General features: G+C 36.4%; 3 protein-coding genes across 6 annotated transcripts; 1 reads left to right on the forward strand and 2 right to left on the reverse strand.

Annotated features, from left to right (window-relative positions):
- Nucleotides 1-1050: 1050 nt before the first annotated feature.
- On the forward strand, nucleotides 1051-3635 carry LOC110865558 (18S rRNA (guanine-N(7))-methyltransferase RID2). Its single transcript, XM_022114851.2, has 9 exons — nucleotides 1051-1237; nucleotides 1347-1422; nucleotides 2083-2166; nucleotides 2238-2293; nucleotides 2460-2516; nucleotides 2618-2667; nucleotides 2806-2958; nucleotides 3053-3188; nucleotides 3310-3635. The coding sequence occupies exons 1-9, from the start codon at nucleotides 1139-1141 to the stop codon at nucleotides 3472-3474; spliced, it is 876 nt and encodes a 291-aa protein (XP_021970543.1). The 5' UTR covers nucleotides 1051-1138; the 3' UTR covers nucleotides 3475-3635.
- A 204-nt stretch (nucleotides 3636-3839) lies between these two features.
- On the reverse strand, nucleotides 3840-9339 carry LOC110944814 (pumilio homolog 6, chloroplastic). 2 transcript variants are annotated; one of them, XM_035974773.1, is made up of 10 exons: nucleotides 9159-9339; nucleotides 7909-8374; nucleotides 6863-7803; nucleotides 5883-6024; nucleotides 5687-5794; nucleotides 5006-5218; nucleotides 4811-4921; nucleotides 4528-4722; nucleotides 4278-4449; nucleotides 3840-4180 (listed from the first exon to the last, which is right to left on the reverse strand). In XM_035974773.1, the coding sequence occupies exons 2-10, from the start codon at nucleotides 8284-8286 to the stop codon at nucleotides 4158-4160; spliced, it is 2283 nt and encodes a 760-aa protein (XP_035830666.1). In that variant the 5' UTR covers nucleotides 8287-8374; nucleotides 9159-9339; the 3' UTR covers nucleotides 3840-4157. The 2 variants fall into 2 exon arrangements, with proteins under 2 accessions (XP_035830666.1, XP_035830667.1); XM_035974774.1 differs by having other exon boundaries at nucleotides 3851-4180; nucleotides 7909-8348.
- A 1123-nt stretch (nucleotides 9340-10462) lies between these two features.
- On the reverse strand, nucleotides 10463-13334 carry LOC118479899 (protein GAMETE CELL DEFECTIVE 1, mitochondrial-like). Of its 3 annotated transcripts, none has more exons than XM_035974776.1 (4): nucleotides 13170-13334; nucleotides 11630-12357; nucleotides 11013-11202; nucleotides 10463-10928 (listed from the first exon to the last, which is right to left on the reverse strand). In XM_035974776.1, exons 2-4 carry the CDS (start codon nucleotides 12292-12294, stop codon nucleotides 10704-10706), a joined length of 1080 nt encoding a protein of 359 aa, XP_035830669.1. In that variant the 5' UTR covers nucleotides 12295-12357; nucleotides 13170-13334; the 3' UTR covers nucleotides 10463-10703. The 3 variants fall into 3 exon arrangements, with proteins under 3 accessions (XP_035830669.1, XP_035830668.1, XP_035830670.1); XM_035974775.1 differs by having other exon boundaries at nucleotides 11630-12351; nucleotides 13168-13334; XM_035974777.1 differs by lacking the exon at nucleotides 13170-13334 and adding an exon at nucleotides 12476-13147 and having other exon boundaries at nucleotides 11630-12351.
- Between the last annotated feature and the right edge of the window lie 3461 nt (nucleotides 13335-16795).

Genomic DNA, 16795 nt, shown 5'->3' on the forward strand with positions numbered 1-16795 from the left:
AAACATAAAAATAGTTTACGGGTGTACCATTAAATAAGCAGATACATTATTCTTATTCTTATAAATCATTATGTAATTATATTTTTATGTAAGGAAATTAGGAGTGAGAATTTTTTTTAAATACCCATTTTGATAAATACTTTTCAAATCATCTATTTTGGTAAATAAGTTTTCCACCAACACCTATTTGGACAAACACTCTTTAAGCAATTTAGTTAAATTAACCCCTGCTTCCAATGATGTTAATTTCTCTAACCCACGTGTGCGTTTTCTTCGCTTTAATGCTGAATATTTTGCGACACGAAGAACCCTAGATCCAATTTATGAGACCAACTCGGATCAGGGTCCAAAGCTTCACCAAAAGGACGATGAGGCTGATTCAAGCAGATTAAAGCGTCGAGGGTCCCATGAGTTTATAGAGAACAAACATAAGTGAAATGTCTAAAGTTACATGTTATATATTTTAGCATTAATAACGCGTTAAGAACTGCAAGAACCATTTTAATCTTTATGCCCTCTCTCCGGACCCCATCAATAGTATTAGAACAACATAAAACCAAACGAAAACAAAAACTCGATACACAGTTTCATAAAAAAAACAAGATTAGCAACACAATCTCCTTTTTTTTATTTCTTTGGGTTCTTTTGTGACTTTCTTTGTTTCTTTTCCTTTTAAATATTTTAGAGTTTTAGGATTCTTTTTATTGATTACGCCGTCTTTATCATTGCGTCTACGTTTAAATTTTGTTAAAAATCAGCTCGTCCACAGCCGCATACGATCGAATTTTCTACATGCAACAAACCGAAACGATACAACCGAATTACCGCCGCATCACGCCGAGAATGCAGAAAAATTACTCCCACCGCAAAGGATGGGTTTACCTTAATTCTAGTTATAGCTATTGCAAACCAAGACATTACGAGCTTTCCACAAGAACCAGAATTAATAAATAAAAAATAAATTCTCAAAAAAAACAAAGGGGGGTAAAAACGTAATTCAGTCATATTAATATATCATCACTAAAAGGATATATAAAAAGTGAAACCTAATTTTGAGTAGAACCCTTTGCTTCACCAACTAAAACCCCAGCAGCAGCATCTGCACCGCCAAAACCCACCGCCGCCGCCGTTAGTACAGATGTCATCGAGGCCGGAGTTACAGGCACCGCCGGAGATATTCTACGACGACGTTGAAGCTCGAAAGTACACGTCATCTTCTCGTATCGTTGGAATTCAGGTATAACTATATGAATTATACATTTTTCTCTGTATCTAATTAGTGGCTTATGAAGATGACGATTCTATTCATTTGTTATTGTTTGCAATTTGTATGATGATGTTGTTAGGCAGAGCTTTCAGAGAGAGCACTAGAGCTTCTTGCATTGCCTGATGATGGAATCCCTAGGTTGCTTCTTGACATTGGTATATCACTTATTACATTGTTTTTATAAAAGTATTATGTATTATTATTAATCAACTATATATACCGGATACATGTTAGGGCTGGAACTGATAACAGAAAAGAAAATGTAACACAAGAATTTTTGTGGTTTGGTCCGTGTGATCTACGTCCACGGGCTGCAACTAGTACCCTTTTATTTAGGTGCTCAAGTAATTACAGTGGCCGTAACGTCTTATATATAATAACTGATTTAGGGTTTACAACTTTAGGAACAGGAAACGTTAAATATGGAAACAGGCTTAATCCACTTCTGCGCAGAAAACTAGACCTTATTCTGGCCGAAAAGACTCTACCGCTAACAGTACGATGATGATAATTATGAGGGAACCTGATCAACATTCAATGAGGATAATTACAAAGTAAACCTGACTGATCAATCATAACTCTAACTAATATTTTCAGTCTATCTAGTATTTTCTTAGTTTGAGTATATGATCAGTAGGAGTTGCTTTTGGTTCATGAATTTTTGAGTTTCTGTTGCAGTAAATGCTAAAGAAACAAGGGACTGGTTGGTTACCTTATTAATGATTCTTGTGTGGATGTTCGTTCCAGTAATGAGTTGACAGGTTGTTCTTGGTTTAGTATATGGAATAGTTACAGACTTGAGTTGTGATTGGCAGGTTGTGGTTCGGGGCTCAGTGGTGAAACAATATCTGAGAATGGACATCATTGGATCGGTCTAGATATATCGCGCTCCATGCTTGGTATGCCATGATTTTGTTCTCTCTGGATTCTCTTTCATCGAAGCATATGAGATAGATTTGTCATTTGTCAGATATTGCTTTGGAGCGGGAGACGGATGGAGATCTTATACTTGGTGACATGGGTCAGGTAACCATTTGTTATTCCTTATGCTTATACTGCATTTTATGGGGATATAAATATGGGCTGTGAACTACTTTTGCTGCAACTCTTTAGTTCATATATGTGTTGAATCGCTGAAGTGACATAAGTTTCTCCAGTAGGCTAACTGCATAGTATTTTATTGCATATGCAGGGCCTAGGACTACGTCCCGGAGTTATGGATGGTGCCATAAGTATCTCGGCTGTTCAGGTACTTCAAAAGTTTTAGAGTTCTATATGCAAGTGTAAACCTTCATCTAGGAGTTAAAAAGTATACATATTCTAACAGTTTGATTTGATTTGATTATGTAGTGGTTGTGCAACGCTGATAAATCTTGTCATGAGCCACGATTGAGATTGAAGTATGTATAGTCCTGTCTCTCCTTATTATCTATCTGCATAACGATCATAGTTCCGTTCTTCATTGCCTTATATCCCACCAAAAATAAATACTTTGAACATTAAAGTTCTTAAAATATGATGTCATGTGTTTACTGCAGGGCATTCTTTGGTTCACTTTATAGATGCTTAGGCAGGGGGGCTAGAGCCGTTTTTCAGTTGTATCCTGAAAATAATGCCCAGCGAGAGCTTATTTTAGGTTTTGCCATGCGTGCTGGATTTGCTGGTGGTGTTGTCATCGATTACCCTCACAGGTATCGCTTCTGTATTGTATAAACAAGACTTATTGTTTTTGTGTATACTTTGAAACTCATGTGGTGCACCAATTTGCTATAATCTTTACAACAGCTCAAAGAAAAGAAAAGAGTACCTTGTCCTTACTTGCGGGCCACCTTCTATGAGCACCGCGGCACCAAGTGCCAAAGGTGAAGACGGTAACAGTAGTTCAGATGATGAGAGTAGTGGCGACGAGGAGAACCAAACCGTAAGTTGTCATACAATTGATCTTTGGAGGTCGATATGCATCACAAATAAAATCCAGTCAACTATAAATTAACCAAATTATGTTTTATTTATTTATTTATTTTTTTCTCTCACTCGTGCAGGTGAGTATTTCGGATAGGAACAGGCCACGGAAAAAGCAAAAATTAACAAAGAAAGGGAAGACGAGATCATGGGTGTTGAAAAAGAAAGAGAAGATGAGGAGCAAAGGAAACGTTGTGCCTCCGGACACAAAATACACTGCTCGCAAGCGGAAGGCCCGTTTTTGAACCTAGGTCTTTATATATATCTGTTTTCTTGTCACGTGAGAGGCGTGATATTGGACAACATATCTGAGATTTTTGAGGTATTGTAATTTAATACTTTATGCATTTAGAGCGGGTGTTTTTTTGTTCCTTTTTTGTATGAAAAGTGTACGTTTATTACCCAAGCTTGATAACTCGAGGCCAAAAAAATCACCGTTATAGTTCATGCCAGAGGCAAAGCAATCACGTCAAGCTGAACACCGAACGTAAACAACAGGTTATTCCACATAATATTAGTGTTAGTACTTTTGAACCAACCTCGTGTATGCCGTATATCACCAAACTCGTAAAATCCGAGAGATATCGTTAACTTCGCGAAGAGATTTAGATTCATAGCAAGGAGATTGATATCTATGTCAAGTATTTATTTCAACAATAATCTTGAGATGGAAGACCGTACATGAGTGGGCTCCTAACTAAACCAGATGTTCAAATCACAACACACTTGGACAAATAGGTTCACGAATTTACAAGCACAGATCGCTATTCTACGTTCTATGCACCACGATTGTTCAAACATGTTCTATACACGCCGACTGGCACTTCAACATTTTTGTGAATTCCATGTTTCAAATGAATCTTTGTCCCATTTTTCGGTTTCAGTAACCGCCATGCACATATGCAGAACCAATGTGTTCAGCAGCAGGTTATGAACCTGCTTCCTGAAGTTCTGCAAGTAACAAAAGTCAACACAAGAGTCAAATTCCATTGGGTGATCAATTTTCAAACTTGCAATCGTAACCACATAGAAGAAATAAGAAACGCACCTTCGCCATACAATTGTTCAAAGCGCGTAACAATATGTTTTCCGTAAGTATATTTCTTCAATGAATTGAGATGAAGCTTTATTCTACCAAGCAACACTTCCCTCTGATCGGCCGTACACGTTTGAAGAACCTTTTGAATAACATAATTTGCGAATTGGTCTTTCACCATCGCCTACAACCATCCGACATTTTCACCCACATATAAATTAAAGATAAACGAACGTATGCATATAAGATAAAGATTACTCACCAATAAATTATCACTATTGTCACCAAGGCCGATGATTTCTTCAATCAAGATTCCCCTTGCTGCAGCATCAGCGTATTCCAAACACTTCTCGATCACGTTTGATGCAAATTTATGCTGGCTTAGTTGTACAACATGGCCCGCCAGCTTGTGCGCAATTTGGCTTCTTTCCTCGGGCCTTCCCCTCTTTAACACATGCTACAAGTGGCATAACCGTTACAAAGATCAAATACGTTATGCAGAAGTCTAAACCAAGCTTAAAGATGATAAGATATTAAAAACAAACCTGAGTTACATAATTGCCATACTGGTCCTGTGCAAGAGTATAAACGGATTCCAATATCTCATCGACTATAAATTGGCTTTGTAATTCATCTGTAGAGTGTTCTAGAACCCTCTATTAACAAAAAAAGGTTGAATCAAGCACATCCTTTTAAGTAATACAATTAAAAAAATTTTAAGAAAAAAATGAAATTTACACCTGTATGACACGGCACCCATACGGATGTGTTGAAAGGGCTGAAACTTGACCACGAAAAGATGAGATTACAAATTTGATTCTCTCCATCGGAATACTCTCTATACACTTTTGTATCACGTGATTTCCGTTTTGATCACAAACACACTTCAAAACATACCCGTCAAGTTCACTAACAAGCTTGATTTTTTGTTCCACCTCGATAACATCAAGTGCCTAACAAATATTTAGCCAATAACAAAATTAAATATATCCTCATTTTTTAAACTATTAATCCTCATTTCCCCAAAATTAAGGTAATATTTCGTTTTAGGAGTTTCAATCCAAGGTTACCTCTTTGCCTATTAGTAGCATCACAAAATATTTAAGGGTGTGAATTTTCAACACGAACACGAAATTCGTGAGTTTGGGTTTAGTCTAAACGGGTTCGGGTCAGTTTCAGGTTGAACCCGCAACGGGTTGGGTTCGGGTCAACCCGTGAATATTCAGGTCGTGTTCGGGTTCATATGTATGACACGATTTTCGAGTTCAGGTCGCGTTGAACCCGCACACGACCCATTTAGCACCCCTAAAAATATTGTTAGTATCGATTTTGGTCAAACAGGTTCCTCTGGGCTCTAGATTGTCGTTATTAAAGGGTGTTTTAGATATTTCACACTAGTAGAACGCCAAGTAGTTATTTACCTTTTGGATGACTCGGCAGCCATACATCTGCAAGCTTAAAGTCAATATTTGACCTTCAAGCTGGTTTGCAAGCTCCCTCCTTTGCTCACTACTTCCATACTCGAAAAACTGTTGACACGCAGAAGTCGAGAAATGAGCTATGCAAAATTAAGTGGTCGGTTGAATTAGTATGTAAACTTACAAAATTACCCTATACCTTTTGAATAACATAGTTACCGAAAACATCGGTGATTAATCTAGAAGCATTAGGAAGAACTTCCTTAAATACAGATTCCTTATCCTCGTTGCTACACACTTCCAGCTTCTGTTGAATGAATCGACTTCCATGTTGATCACCACTGTGTTAATAGTTACAAACAAATAAGTCGATATTTCTTCTAATAGAAGCCAATACATAAAGGTGGCAATTTAGAACTGTTCACCGGCGAATGGAGCTTCAAGCGGGTCGAATAAAAAAAATTAGCTATAAGGGGAACAGGTCAAAAGTCTCCTAAAGTCTATTTCTCATAGAAACTCCTAACTCGTATTGTTCAGAGATTTAGATCATTTAGAAATAATATGATTTGTAATCAATACTTAACACATTACTTATTTACAATATATATATATATACATACATACATATATATATATATATATATATATATATAGGGTTAAGGTTAGGGTAATAATATACATATAAAATATTTCAAAACTTTTCACCTAGTGTGTGGCTAAACATAAAATAGCACCCGCTATTTCATCACCATCGCTACGTAGCGTTTAGGTAGCTTGTCGCCATCATCCGCTATTCGCTATTAATAACTATGGGTAAATACTGATGGCAACAACTTTTTTTTACAGTGGTGTAAATGGCGTAAAACACAGCTCGACAATTTTTTCTTTTTTTTTACAGATGTGTTTGTAACATGTTCATCTACGTTTGTGCAAAACATGGTGGCAAAACTTTCACGGGAAGTAGGAGTTCCTTCTTGATCTATCTATCTATCTATCTATCTATATATATATACACACACACACATAAATGTACGAAAAAGAGGCTGTGGGTCAACCCATCCGACCCACCTGTTTCGACCTGAAATTAAAAAATTACCCGTTTCAGTAACATGTTACCCAACCCGCCCATTTTCCACCTCAAGTAAATATGCTCAAGAGTATAACTCATTTACCACTCACCAGAATTCAACAATGTGGCCAAAAATATCGGATAGCTCAAGCCTGCGACCTTTACCAGATTTAAGTTCTTCAAGAAAAGAATACGTTTTTGGATCTTTGAAAACCTGATTTCCACCGTATGACCTCGTACCACTTCTTTGAAAACCGACCCCACCCATCGGGGATCCTGGCACAGGTGGACTAGCATACGCTGTGTTCGGAAACTGTAGAATACCCATATTGGTTGGGCTTCCTAAGTAGTAAGGACTTGCAGTATCTATTCTTCTCGGGTTCAAGTTACCATGACCTACATTTCCTAACGGTTGTTGCTTTTGTATCGGGTCTTCTCCACGAGTAGAAAGCTGCAAACTTTCAGAAAACGGAGGTTGAATCGGTAACCCGGGGTGCCCATAAAACTTGTTCAAATGTTGACTTTGACCTTGACCGATATAGCTTGGCGAAAAAGGAATGTCCAAAGGCATTTGAACGGGGCCCGTATGGAGATACCCTGGCACGTACGGTGGATTATAAGCATACCCACCAACAGCGTATTGTTGGTATTGTTGAGGAAAGTACATATTTGTGTAAGCATGATTTGGTGACATCATATAAGGTGAAACGGACGCGTATATCGGTGGTGTAGTGCCAGACGACTGCAGTGCCCGTTGTACCTCGGGTGAGAAACTTGATGGAGTTAGAAGATATTGATTCATCCCTACATAAGTTTGACCTTGTGACACAATTTGAGGATGTGGGATATTAACGTGCAACATACTTGGTCGTCGTTCCCTTTGACTTTGACTTTCTGTATTTGGGATACTAGACATACTAATAGCAGCCATTTCATTTGTTAAACTTGACACATCAGCACTAGTTGACACATCATCTTCCGATGAGTTGGAAACCTGTCCCGTATTGCCACCATCATGATTATCCGCTTCAACGTTATGCGGAGAAGTTTCCTGTATAGCGAATTAGCAATTATTTAGCACTTATATCACTTATAGCAATAAACAATATATTTATGTTTATACAAATCACTTTATATGTTTTTGAAAAACTTATACCTGTTTTGTTGATTCATCGTCATCGACTTCTTCCTTATGAGTAGAAAGATTACCCTGAGTCGAACGGGTCGAATCATCAACCGACGTAAATCTTGGATTATTTCCCATAGTTGCTACATTCCGTAGGGGTGGAGGGAGTCTCGGGTTCAAATTGCCATGGGTCGAATAATATGCGAAATAAGAAGGATCGGCACGAAGTTGTTCTTCGGACTCGGTAACATCTGCGGAAATTTTATGTCTAGACATGAGGTTTTCGATTGCTGCTAATGAACCTTCCATGCTTGGAGGTGCACTTCCGCTTCGATTAGGGCCTATATTACTCTGTGATGCCCATTGTCCCCTTGCTTCCGTGATTCTTATCGGGCTTTCAGTCGCCATTTCACTTAAAAGAATTCAAATTTCCCACTTTTTGTATCCAAGTTATCACATCTTTTACCTTCCTTTATTGTCCAGAAATTTCAAATAACTTCAAAACATCAATAAATTCAAATAAATATTACCAATTAATGAGTATTCTGCTTTAATTAACTAACAACCACCATCACAAACAAAACTAACACAGTCTATTACTTCAATCATGGTTGTAAAAATCCCGCCTAGGCTCCGATTAGTCGCCAATTAATCACTAATTGGAGGTTCACCAAGTAATGGTCGATTAATCGCTAGGCGGTCAACGGTAGTCCTATTCCGGCCAAATTTCGACCAAACCTTATAAATTCCCTCCAATTACTTAAAGGTCAACAGAGTGGTTACTGGTTAAAACATGTCTACTTAAAAAAATTACATATAAAAATGTGTGTGTATATATAAAACTAAAAATTACATATAGAAATCCTAATCTGATTAATCGCTAGTCGATACTTCACCGACCGACTAGCGCCTACTAATGACTACCCTGCTTTAATTACTAACAACCACCATCACAAACAAAACAAAACTAAAACAATATATTACTTCTTAAAGCCTTGAAATCAAGAAAACATGAAACCCTTATCAAACAAGCAAAAAGATACAAACTTGATCACTCAAGAAACCTTTTTAATCAACATAAACACAAGATTCTCCAATATAAACAAAAACCCATATGAAATCATGCAGTTTCTTGAACTTGATAAGCACACAAACACATACACAAACACAAAACAAGTCAAGCAGACAACTTTCATCAAGTAAAAGTCAAAATAACAAAACCCTAAAACCAAAATAACTAGAATCAAGTAAAGAAAGAGTGAAATTAAGAAGATTCCCACCTGGGTATGGTAGCAAATATGATCTTGAAACCCTAGATTCTTTAGGAAAGGTGCTGGTGAAGAAGAGTTGAAAATGAAATGGGGTGGGGCTTTTAGAGGACATAAAAAGGTGCTATTTCCAATCTTTGAATTTGTATTATGCATACAAGGGTAGTGCAAATGATACTGGAAGAGGGACAAAACGACAAAAGTGGAACCTGCCAAAGAGATTTTTTGGTTTAAAAATAGGAATCAGCATTAGATACATGCTGCAGTCAGCACACAAAGAGCAGAGATACACTCAAGCTCCTTCAAAGTAGTAGATACAAAAGGAACAAACTGTTTTTTTGCTCGTTTGTGTTTATTTGGTTATTATTAAAGGATATTAATAATTTTTTTTGTAACTGTATCTAGCTTTATTATAAATGGTTGTATGATTTTTATAATTGTTTTAGTTAAATTAGTTTTGTATCAAACGTATGTGTTATTATGGTAATAAACGATAATCATCGGAATTTAGTTATACGTGATATGCATTAAATTAACTTTTTTTTACGTCTGTCAATGACGTCTACTTTAGTTGGTCGATGCCGCCTTTGCTAACTGCCAACAAGGATAATATTTTTTAATTGCACTATAAATGATTATATGATTTTTATAATTGTTTTAGTTAATTGGTTTCGTATTGAACGTGTTATTGTGGTGATAAAAGGATAATCACCATATTTATTTAGTTGATACATGATATGCATTAGATCAACTTTTTTTTTATGTCTGTCAACGACGCTCACTTTAGCTGGTCGATGATGCCTTTGCTGACTGACATCTTTGTTGGCCATAGTTGGTTGCCAACGTCTCTAGCGTCACCTACCTCCCCATCGTCAATCGTCATAACCAACCTCTATCAATTGTCACCGTTCGCCACCTTCACTGATCATCACCAATCATTGACTTCACCACCGATGCTAACGACGCCTATCGGTGCGTTAGTTGTTACATTTTTTTTCTTTAATATGTTTAATATAGGAGACAAAAAACAGAATCTTTTTACGAAAAAGTATTATTAGAAATTTCACAATCAAATGAACCCTATATATTTGTGGTATGCATTGATTTATGGATATCCTGTGGGCACATACTCTACACTCAAAATAGAGTGATGGGCATTTATGTCACACTCATTATTATATTTTCTTTTATATTTTTCTTTTGGTTATTACAAAGTCACACTCAATACTTTATGTCACTCTTTATTAATTAAATTGACCTAACTCTGTCACACTCTATTTTATGTCACTCTATATTCTTTCCATATACACAACACACAAACAAACATGTTTCTTTTTCATTTAAGTTTTCATCATACCAACCACATAACATAGTTTTGCTCAAATGTTTTTTCACCCATGGCACAACATTAATCCATGAATTAACAAACTATTGCAAAAAATAAAACATTCATGATGATGGGTCCCACTAGGTTTGACAAAAACAAAAAGAACCAAATTATTGATCAAGGTATAAAACTGTCTAGACAACAAAAACAACACCACCCATCTGTCAGTTTTATTTTGGGTGTAGAATTTTGCGTCGCCTGCGAGGCTTCTCTCGCTTTACAAACATCTTCTCATAGTCGTTGAGTGGACGGGTGGACCCGTCGGCTAGACTCTTAAACTTCCAACCACCACCGTCCCCACGCTTCCCACGAGGCCCCATTTTTTCAACCGTGATTTCCCATCCCTCTGATGGGCGTCTTCTGCTGTATTTATGGACTTTGACTTTCCCTTCGATCTGTTTATGAAACAACCGACCACATTAATATCCCCAAAATGATGGCAGAGAGCTAAGGATAAGAAAACTGTTTTAACGGTTTACCTTCATCTTGTTGAAGTTGAATCGCTCGAGAAACTCCTGATACAATATCTCATCTTCTTTCATCGATATCTCGTACAGCACTTCATCAGGGTCTTTGATGGTCCCGTCCCAACCTTCCGGCATCACTTTGAAATCCGGTTTGTATGGTAAAGTCGCAACGTGAAATTCCCTATCATGCCACTCGAAAAATCTGCATATAACAATAATAATACCATCTAAATCAAAAAAAAATGAGTAAAGTATACGGATGGTCCCTGTGGTTTAACAAAATTTTAAATTTAGTCCCTAGCTTTACAAAAGTACACAGACGGTCCTTGTGGTTTGCACTTTGTAACGCATTTAGTCCCCAGCTTTTTCCAAAAGTACACGGATGGCCTTGTGGTTTGCATTTTGAAACGCATATAGTCCCTAACTTGGACATGCTAAAACCTTTAGATTTGTTGGCTGGGGACTAAATGCGTTACAAAGTGCAAACCACAGGGACCATCCGTGTGCTTTTAGAAAGCTAGGGACCAAATCCAAAATTTTGGGAAACCACAGAGACGATCCGTGTACTTTACTCAAAAGAAAAATATTATAAATACCTAATCATTCTTATAAATGATTGGATGACTTACTCGGGGAAATTGTCAAGCAACTGCTCGACAGAATCATCCAACGGGTGTCCGAGTTTCTTCTCCATTTTCTCTTCATCTTCCTTGAGCCATAATATAGCATGTACCCTCTGTCTCATAATCCTATAGTCTTTCGCCAGCTTTTCTACAGTGTAAACTTCCGGATTCTCCTTATGAAGCCGGTACATTTCCGCCTTCTCGGAATCCTTCAGATACGCCCCTCGTGCCCCGGGCTCAAGTACCTGCTTCATCAACACGTTAGTCTCACGCATCCGGTCCTTCCATTTGCTCGCAAATTCACCGTCTTTACGTGAAGCTGCAGCCGCCAATTTCCTTATATTGGCTAAATCATCCTCATGAGATGAAACCAATGCCGCCCCTCCTCCACCAGCACTGCCAGCCGCACCGCCAGCAGCCCCGCCAGAAACCCCGTCGGCAATGTCACTAACTTTTTTTCCTACAACCTCCCCGTCAAAATGGTCTTTGGTGAGCCCGCTTGACCATGTGGATTCAGACCCCCAATCGACTTCACCATCATTTCCGCCTTTAGTTGACAGAAACCGACTGCTCGAGAGAAAATTATAAGCTACTGATTTTGTGACGGTTTTTAACTGTGTGGCTCTTGAATTTGTGGACAACTGGGATATCACACGGGTGAGTGATCGCATGTTTCTCGATTATGGTTAAGTCTACACTTTGCGGTTTGTGTTCTCAAAAATTCATACCTGATTAAAGCCAAGATACAAAAAACCAGTATAAACTGATAGCAAGATGTATTTAGCTTTTCAAAATGATAAAATTAACTACTCAATATGATTACATATACATAAATGCATATTCCAAATGAACCTGCCAATTTTCTTCGATTTAGACAACTCAGTCAGCTTTAACGGCCTATAAGACTATTCACACCCCTTCTGAATGCACACACATGTCCAATGAAGCCGTCGAAAAGTTGATTTTTTACAATCTTGAATTAGTTTATAGATGATATAAAGATTATGCAAGCTCACAAATGGACGATACACTGAACATGACTAGATCCCTATTTGCATTTTCAAAATCCACTAAGCATATACACATTCAAAACGTCTATCCCATCCAATGGCAACTTAAAAACACATCATTGAACCCAACACAAAGATTAGTTGAATCAGAAAGTAAAGATGCATTTCCAAATAATCCCAAAAAAAATAAAAATAAAAACCCTTCTATCAATCAAATTGATAAACCCTAATCAGAAAGTAAAAATGCATTTCCAAATAATCCCAAAAAAAGTGACACACACACGCAAAAAAAAAAAAAAAAAACCTTGTATCAATCAAATTGATAAACCCTAATCAGAAAAGATGCATAAATAAATAAACCTTTCTATCAATCAAATTGATAAACCCTAATCAGAAAGCAAAGATGCAATTCCAAATGATCCAAAGCATAGTCACATACGATTTTCGTTTTGGTTCGTCCGATCCAATTCGCGGTACGAACAGGATCCGGGTTCAAATGTAATAGAGAAGAAATGGTGGCTAATCGAAGCTTACCTGCTTGCTGGCTGATTGAACCTTACCTTCCCTCCCTGCTGAATCGTAGAATGAAAGAAAGAAAGAAGATCTGTCAGTCAGTCGGCTGTTTGTTTTTTAGGTTTAGAAGATGGAGGAGCGAACAGGAGATAGACAGGAGGAGGACGGCTGCTTTTGCTTTAGTTTAGGGTTGTTTTAATTTTAATTTTAATTTTATTTCCATTTTTATTTTAACTACATATATTACCAGGTTATCACCCGCGAATACTCGCGGGTCGAAAAATTTAACTTGCATTAATCAAATTATGTCGTTAAATAAAATAAAAACACATGTTTTCAAACGTCCTTGATGAAAACGTTTGAGAGAGAGAGAGATAGTATGAACGAATTCGTGAGTTCTTAATATTATTGAAAATTTTACGTGTTCGAATATTTAAATTTATTAAAACTTTTTACATATATAAAAAAACTGAATAATACGTGACGACTTATATATTTTAATTAAGCGTTAATGTCTTTAAAATTAAAAAAAAATTATGGGAAGTTTAAAATATTAATTTGTTTATTATTATCTTAAAGAATAAGAATATGAAGTATTAATGGTATAGTTATTTATAATTTTATTTGTAGAATAGTTTTTGTAAATAAAACAACACAAAAATATTCATATGTATAATAAACAATGAAAGGAAGTTGAAATTTCAGTGATCCAAAAAAATAAAAAAAAACATTGGTATGTATACCACACAAACATGGAGGATAATCTTAAAAATTAAGACATTAGGATCAGTTACATTGGTATGTCCCAGTTCAGCTAACCACTATGGCTCAACAGAAGTCACACATTGCAGGTATTCTTTTGTCGTTGGTATAAGCTCATGGTTCACCACATAAGCCGACATGTCCCTCAACCCATAAAGAGCCGAGCTCGGGTGCATATGGCACGACATTCCTTTCCTACAATTCACATATTCTCCCACCCCTTTTAGTCTTGCAACATTATGAAAATGATCCGAACGTATTGCTTTCCTTACAATATCAAAATCTGGCCCACACGAGGTTAGCCGAATCTTTAGTGTTTAACCGATGCAACCTAATTTTCCGGACCTTTTTCAGACCCTTCACCTGCAGATAATGATCGTTACACCAGTGACCAGTCTCCACGATATTGATTAGCTATCCACTATTGGTACACGTTCAGTACCCAACCAAACTGACCCGGGTTGTTTTGCCACTTGTACATAATATTTTTTCTCTTTAACTATAAGTCTATAAATACTTAAGCACATTGAAATTACCTCCCAAAGAAGTTGGAAAATTTATGACCGTTGAGGGTGGCAGAAGTAACAATAAGCATAAAGTCTCGACGTCTTGCAACCACTTTTTTAAGTATCCCGAATAACACATCAGTACTTAATCATCTTTCATGGGCTTCGTCGATCACAACAACATTGCAATATTGCATGAAAAATTAGAGAAGTTAAATTAAATTAAATAAATAATTATATATTACACACACCATCAACTGTGCTATTAGATAATACTTACAAATATTTGTTAAGATCAACATCTTTGAATGTTTCACGCAGAAGCACACCATCAGCCATGTACTACAATGCAAATTAAAGAGCATAAACATTTGATAAAAACGAAAAATAATGTCACGTGTTTAATCAATTGCCATATCCAAGCTTTAGTTACCAAAAACGATGTAGGAAACTGTATGCATTAAAGATTACACATTTGGTAACTTTCAAATTTCAAATTTAACACCACCATACAACCCATCCCCCTAGCCTTTTTTTTTAATTAACCCATTTGAGATAAGACAGTAACCAAATTGCTCAATTCATATGTAAACCGGTAGAAATAAGATTGAAACATACTTGATGAGAACATCAAGCAGAGCTCAACTCAAAGATACGAAAACTTCCATTGCTTGACCTCGTTGTCTTTAAGCATCTCAGTGAAAACCTTAACAACTTCATGTGGCCCCGTATATAAAAACTAACCTATAAATATCCAACACTTCATAAATAAAGAATAAAAAAAAATATTGTACACCTCCGTCGCCAGTAGCCGCTACACCTCCACCTGCAGTCACCTCGAATAATGAAACTAATGGGCCCTTTTTAGTGGTTCATTTAGTCAGTTCCTGGTTAAAAATTAACTATTTTGTCTATCGCCATTTTCATTAATTTTTAGTGATACTTGATACCTGAATCTATTTATAACAGCGGCCCTTGGTATTGAAATGGAGTTGTTTGGTTCATCGGCTACAGTTCTACCAGTGGCTCAAGTTACCATCACTTCAAGTTTCTATGCCCTCAATGCTTCAACTGGCGCTCTTGCTATAGTCCCTAAAGAAGCAACCAAACTTCAGACAAAATCCACTACTTGGGCTGATACATTGAACCGTTAGCTCGTTAACCTGAATATAGCTGGATGTGAGTTGTTTCATTCTGAATTTATAATGGGTTTGAATCGGGTTGACCATATACACAGTTTCAGAAATAAATAACAGTTTTTAAATGCTAACTTTCATAAATTGGTTGTATAAAATTCAAAACAAAAAATAAAATTCAAAAAAAAATATAAAATTAAAAAAATTATAAAATATTAACGGGTCGTGACGCGTTACCCGACCCGCTCAGTTTATCTTATCTCATTTTTATGTCAAATATATGCTAATAATGAATCATTTTTGTATGAGCCAGCTAAAACAAACCCATTGTTAGATATTGAATGGTGGAAATCCTAGAAAAAAGTAATATATATATATATATATATATATATATATATATATATAAAAATCTACCTTTGTTAGGTAAAATGTGGTTTAGATGAAGATCCCTGTTCAAATCTTCCCTAAGACCCTAACAACTTTTACCGAGAACAAATTCACGAACTCGTACCTCCAAAACCAGGAATCATCTCATGTGAAAGGGAGTTAAAGTTTTATACGCATTTAACTTAATAATATGTAAAGTGGATTAGTAATTTGTTTCAACTTAATAATGCAACAACATATTGTACCTGTTATTGACCAGATCTTTACGGTGTTATCCATCACACAACTGGCAATACGATATATATTTGATGGGTGGAAATCCTAGAAAAAGATTAAAAAAAAATTCAATCCAATTCTACCATTGTTAGTACTAAAAACTAATAATTAAAAAAATAAAGGTTTTAAAGTGCTAACTATACAGGAATGAGCTATCAAAAGGTAATTAAATGACGGTCAAAAGATCCAAACTTTATACCTTCCTCGTTAGGCCTTGCCTTACTTCATCATCTGAGAGAGTATCAAAAGTCTTGAAATCAACCTTTTTTCCGTGAGATCTTGACTACCTGATAGATTATAAAGATTGAGAAATCATTTTTGGCAGCGAGTTATAATAAAAAAACCTCAATTGAATAGCAACAAAATCACAAATAAAAGACAACAATCAATCAACTTTTTACTGAAACCAGATAAGTTAGTCTTCCTGAATTAACAATAAAAAGCAAAATACTTTAAACGTACAACGTACAGCTTCAAAACACAACGAACTCATTCTTAAGGCACACTTCGAAGCTAATTTTGAACCCTCGCTTAATATCATCACTTATGTTTAGGTTGACCAACGTTAAGTCAAAATCATAG

Source organism: Helianthus annuus, chromosome 6 (genome assembly GCF_002127325.2).
Source record: "Helianthus annuus cultivar XRQ/B chromosome 6, HanXRQr2.0-SUNRISE, whole genome shotgun sequence".
In the NCBI taxonomy this organism is placed as follows: Eukaryota; Viridiplantae; Streptophyta; class Magnoliopsida; order Asterales; family Asteraceae; genus Helianthus; species Helianthus annuus.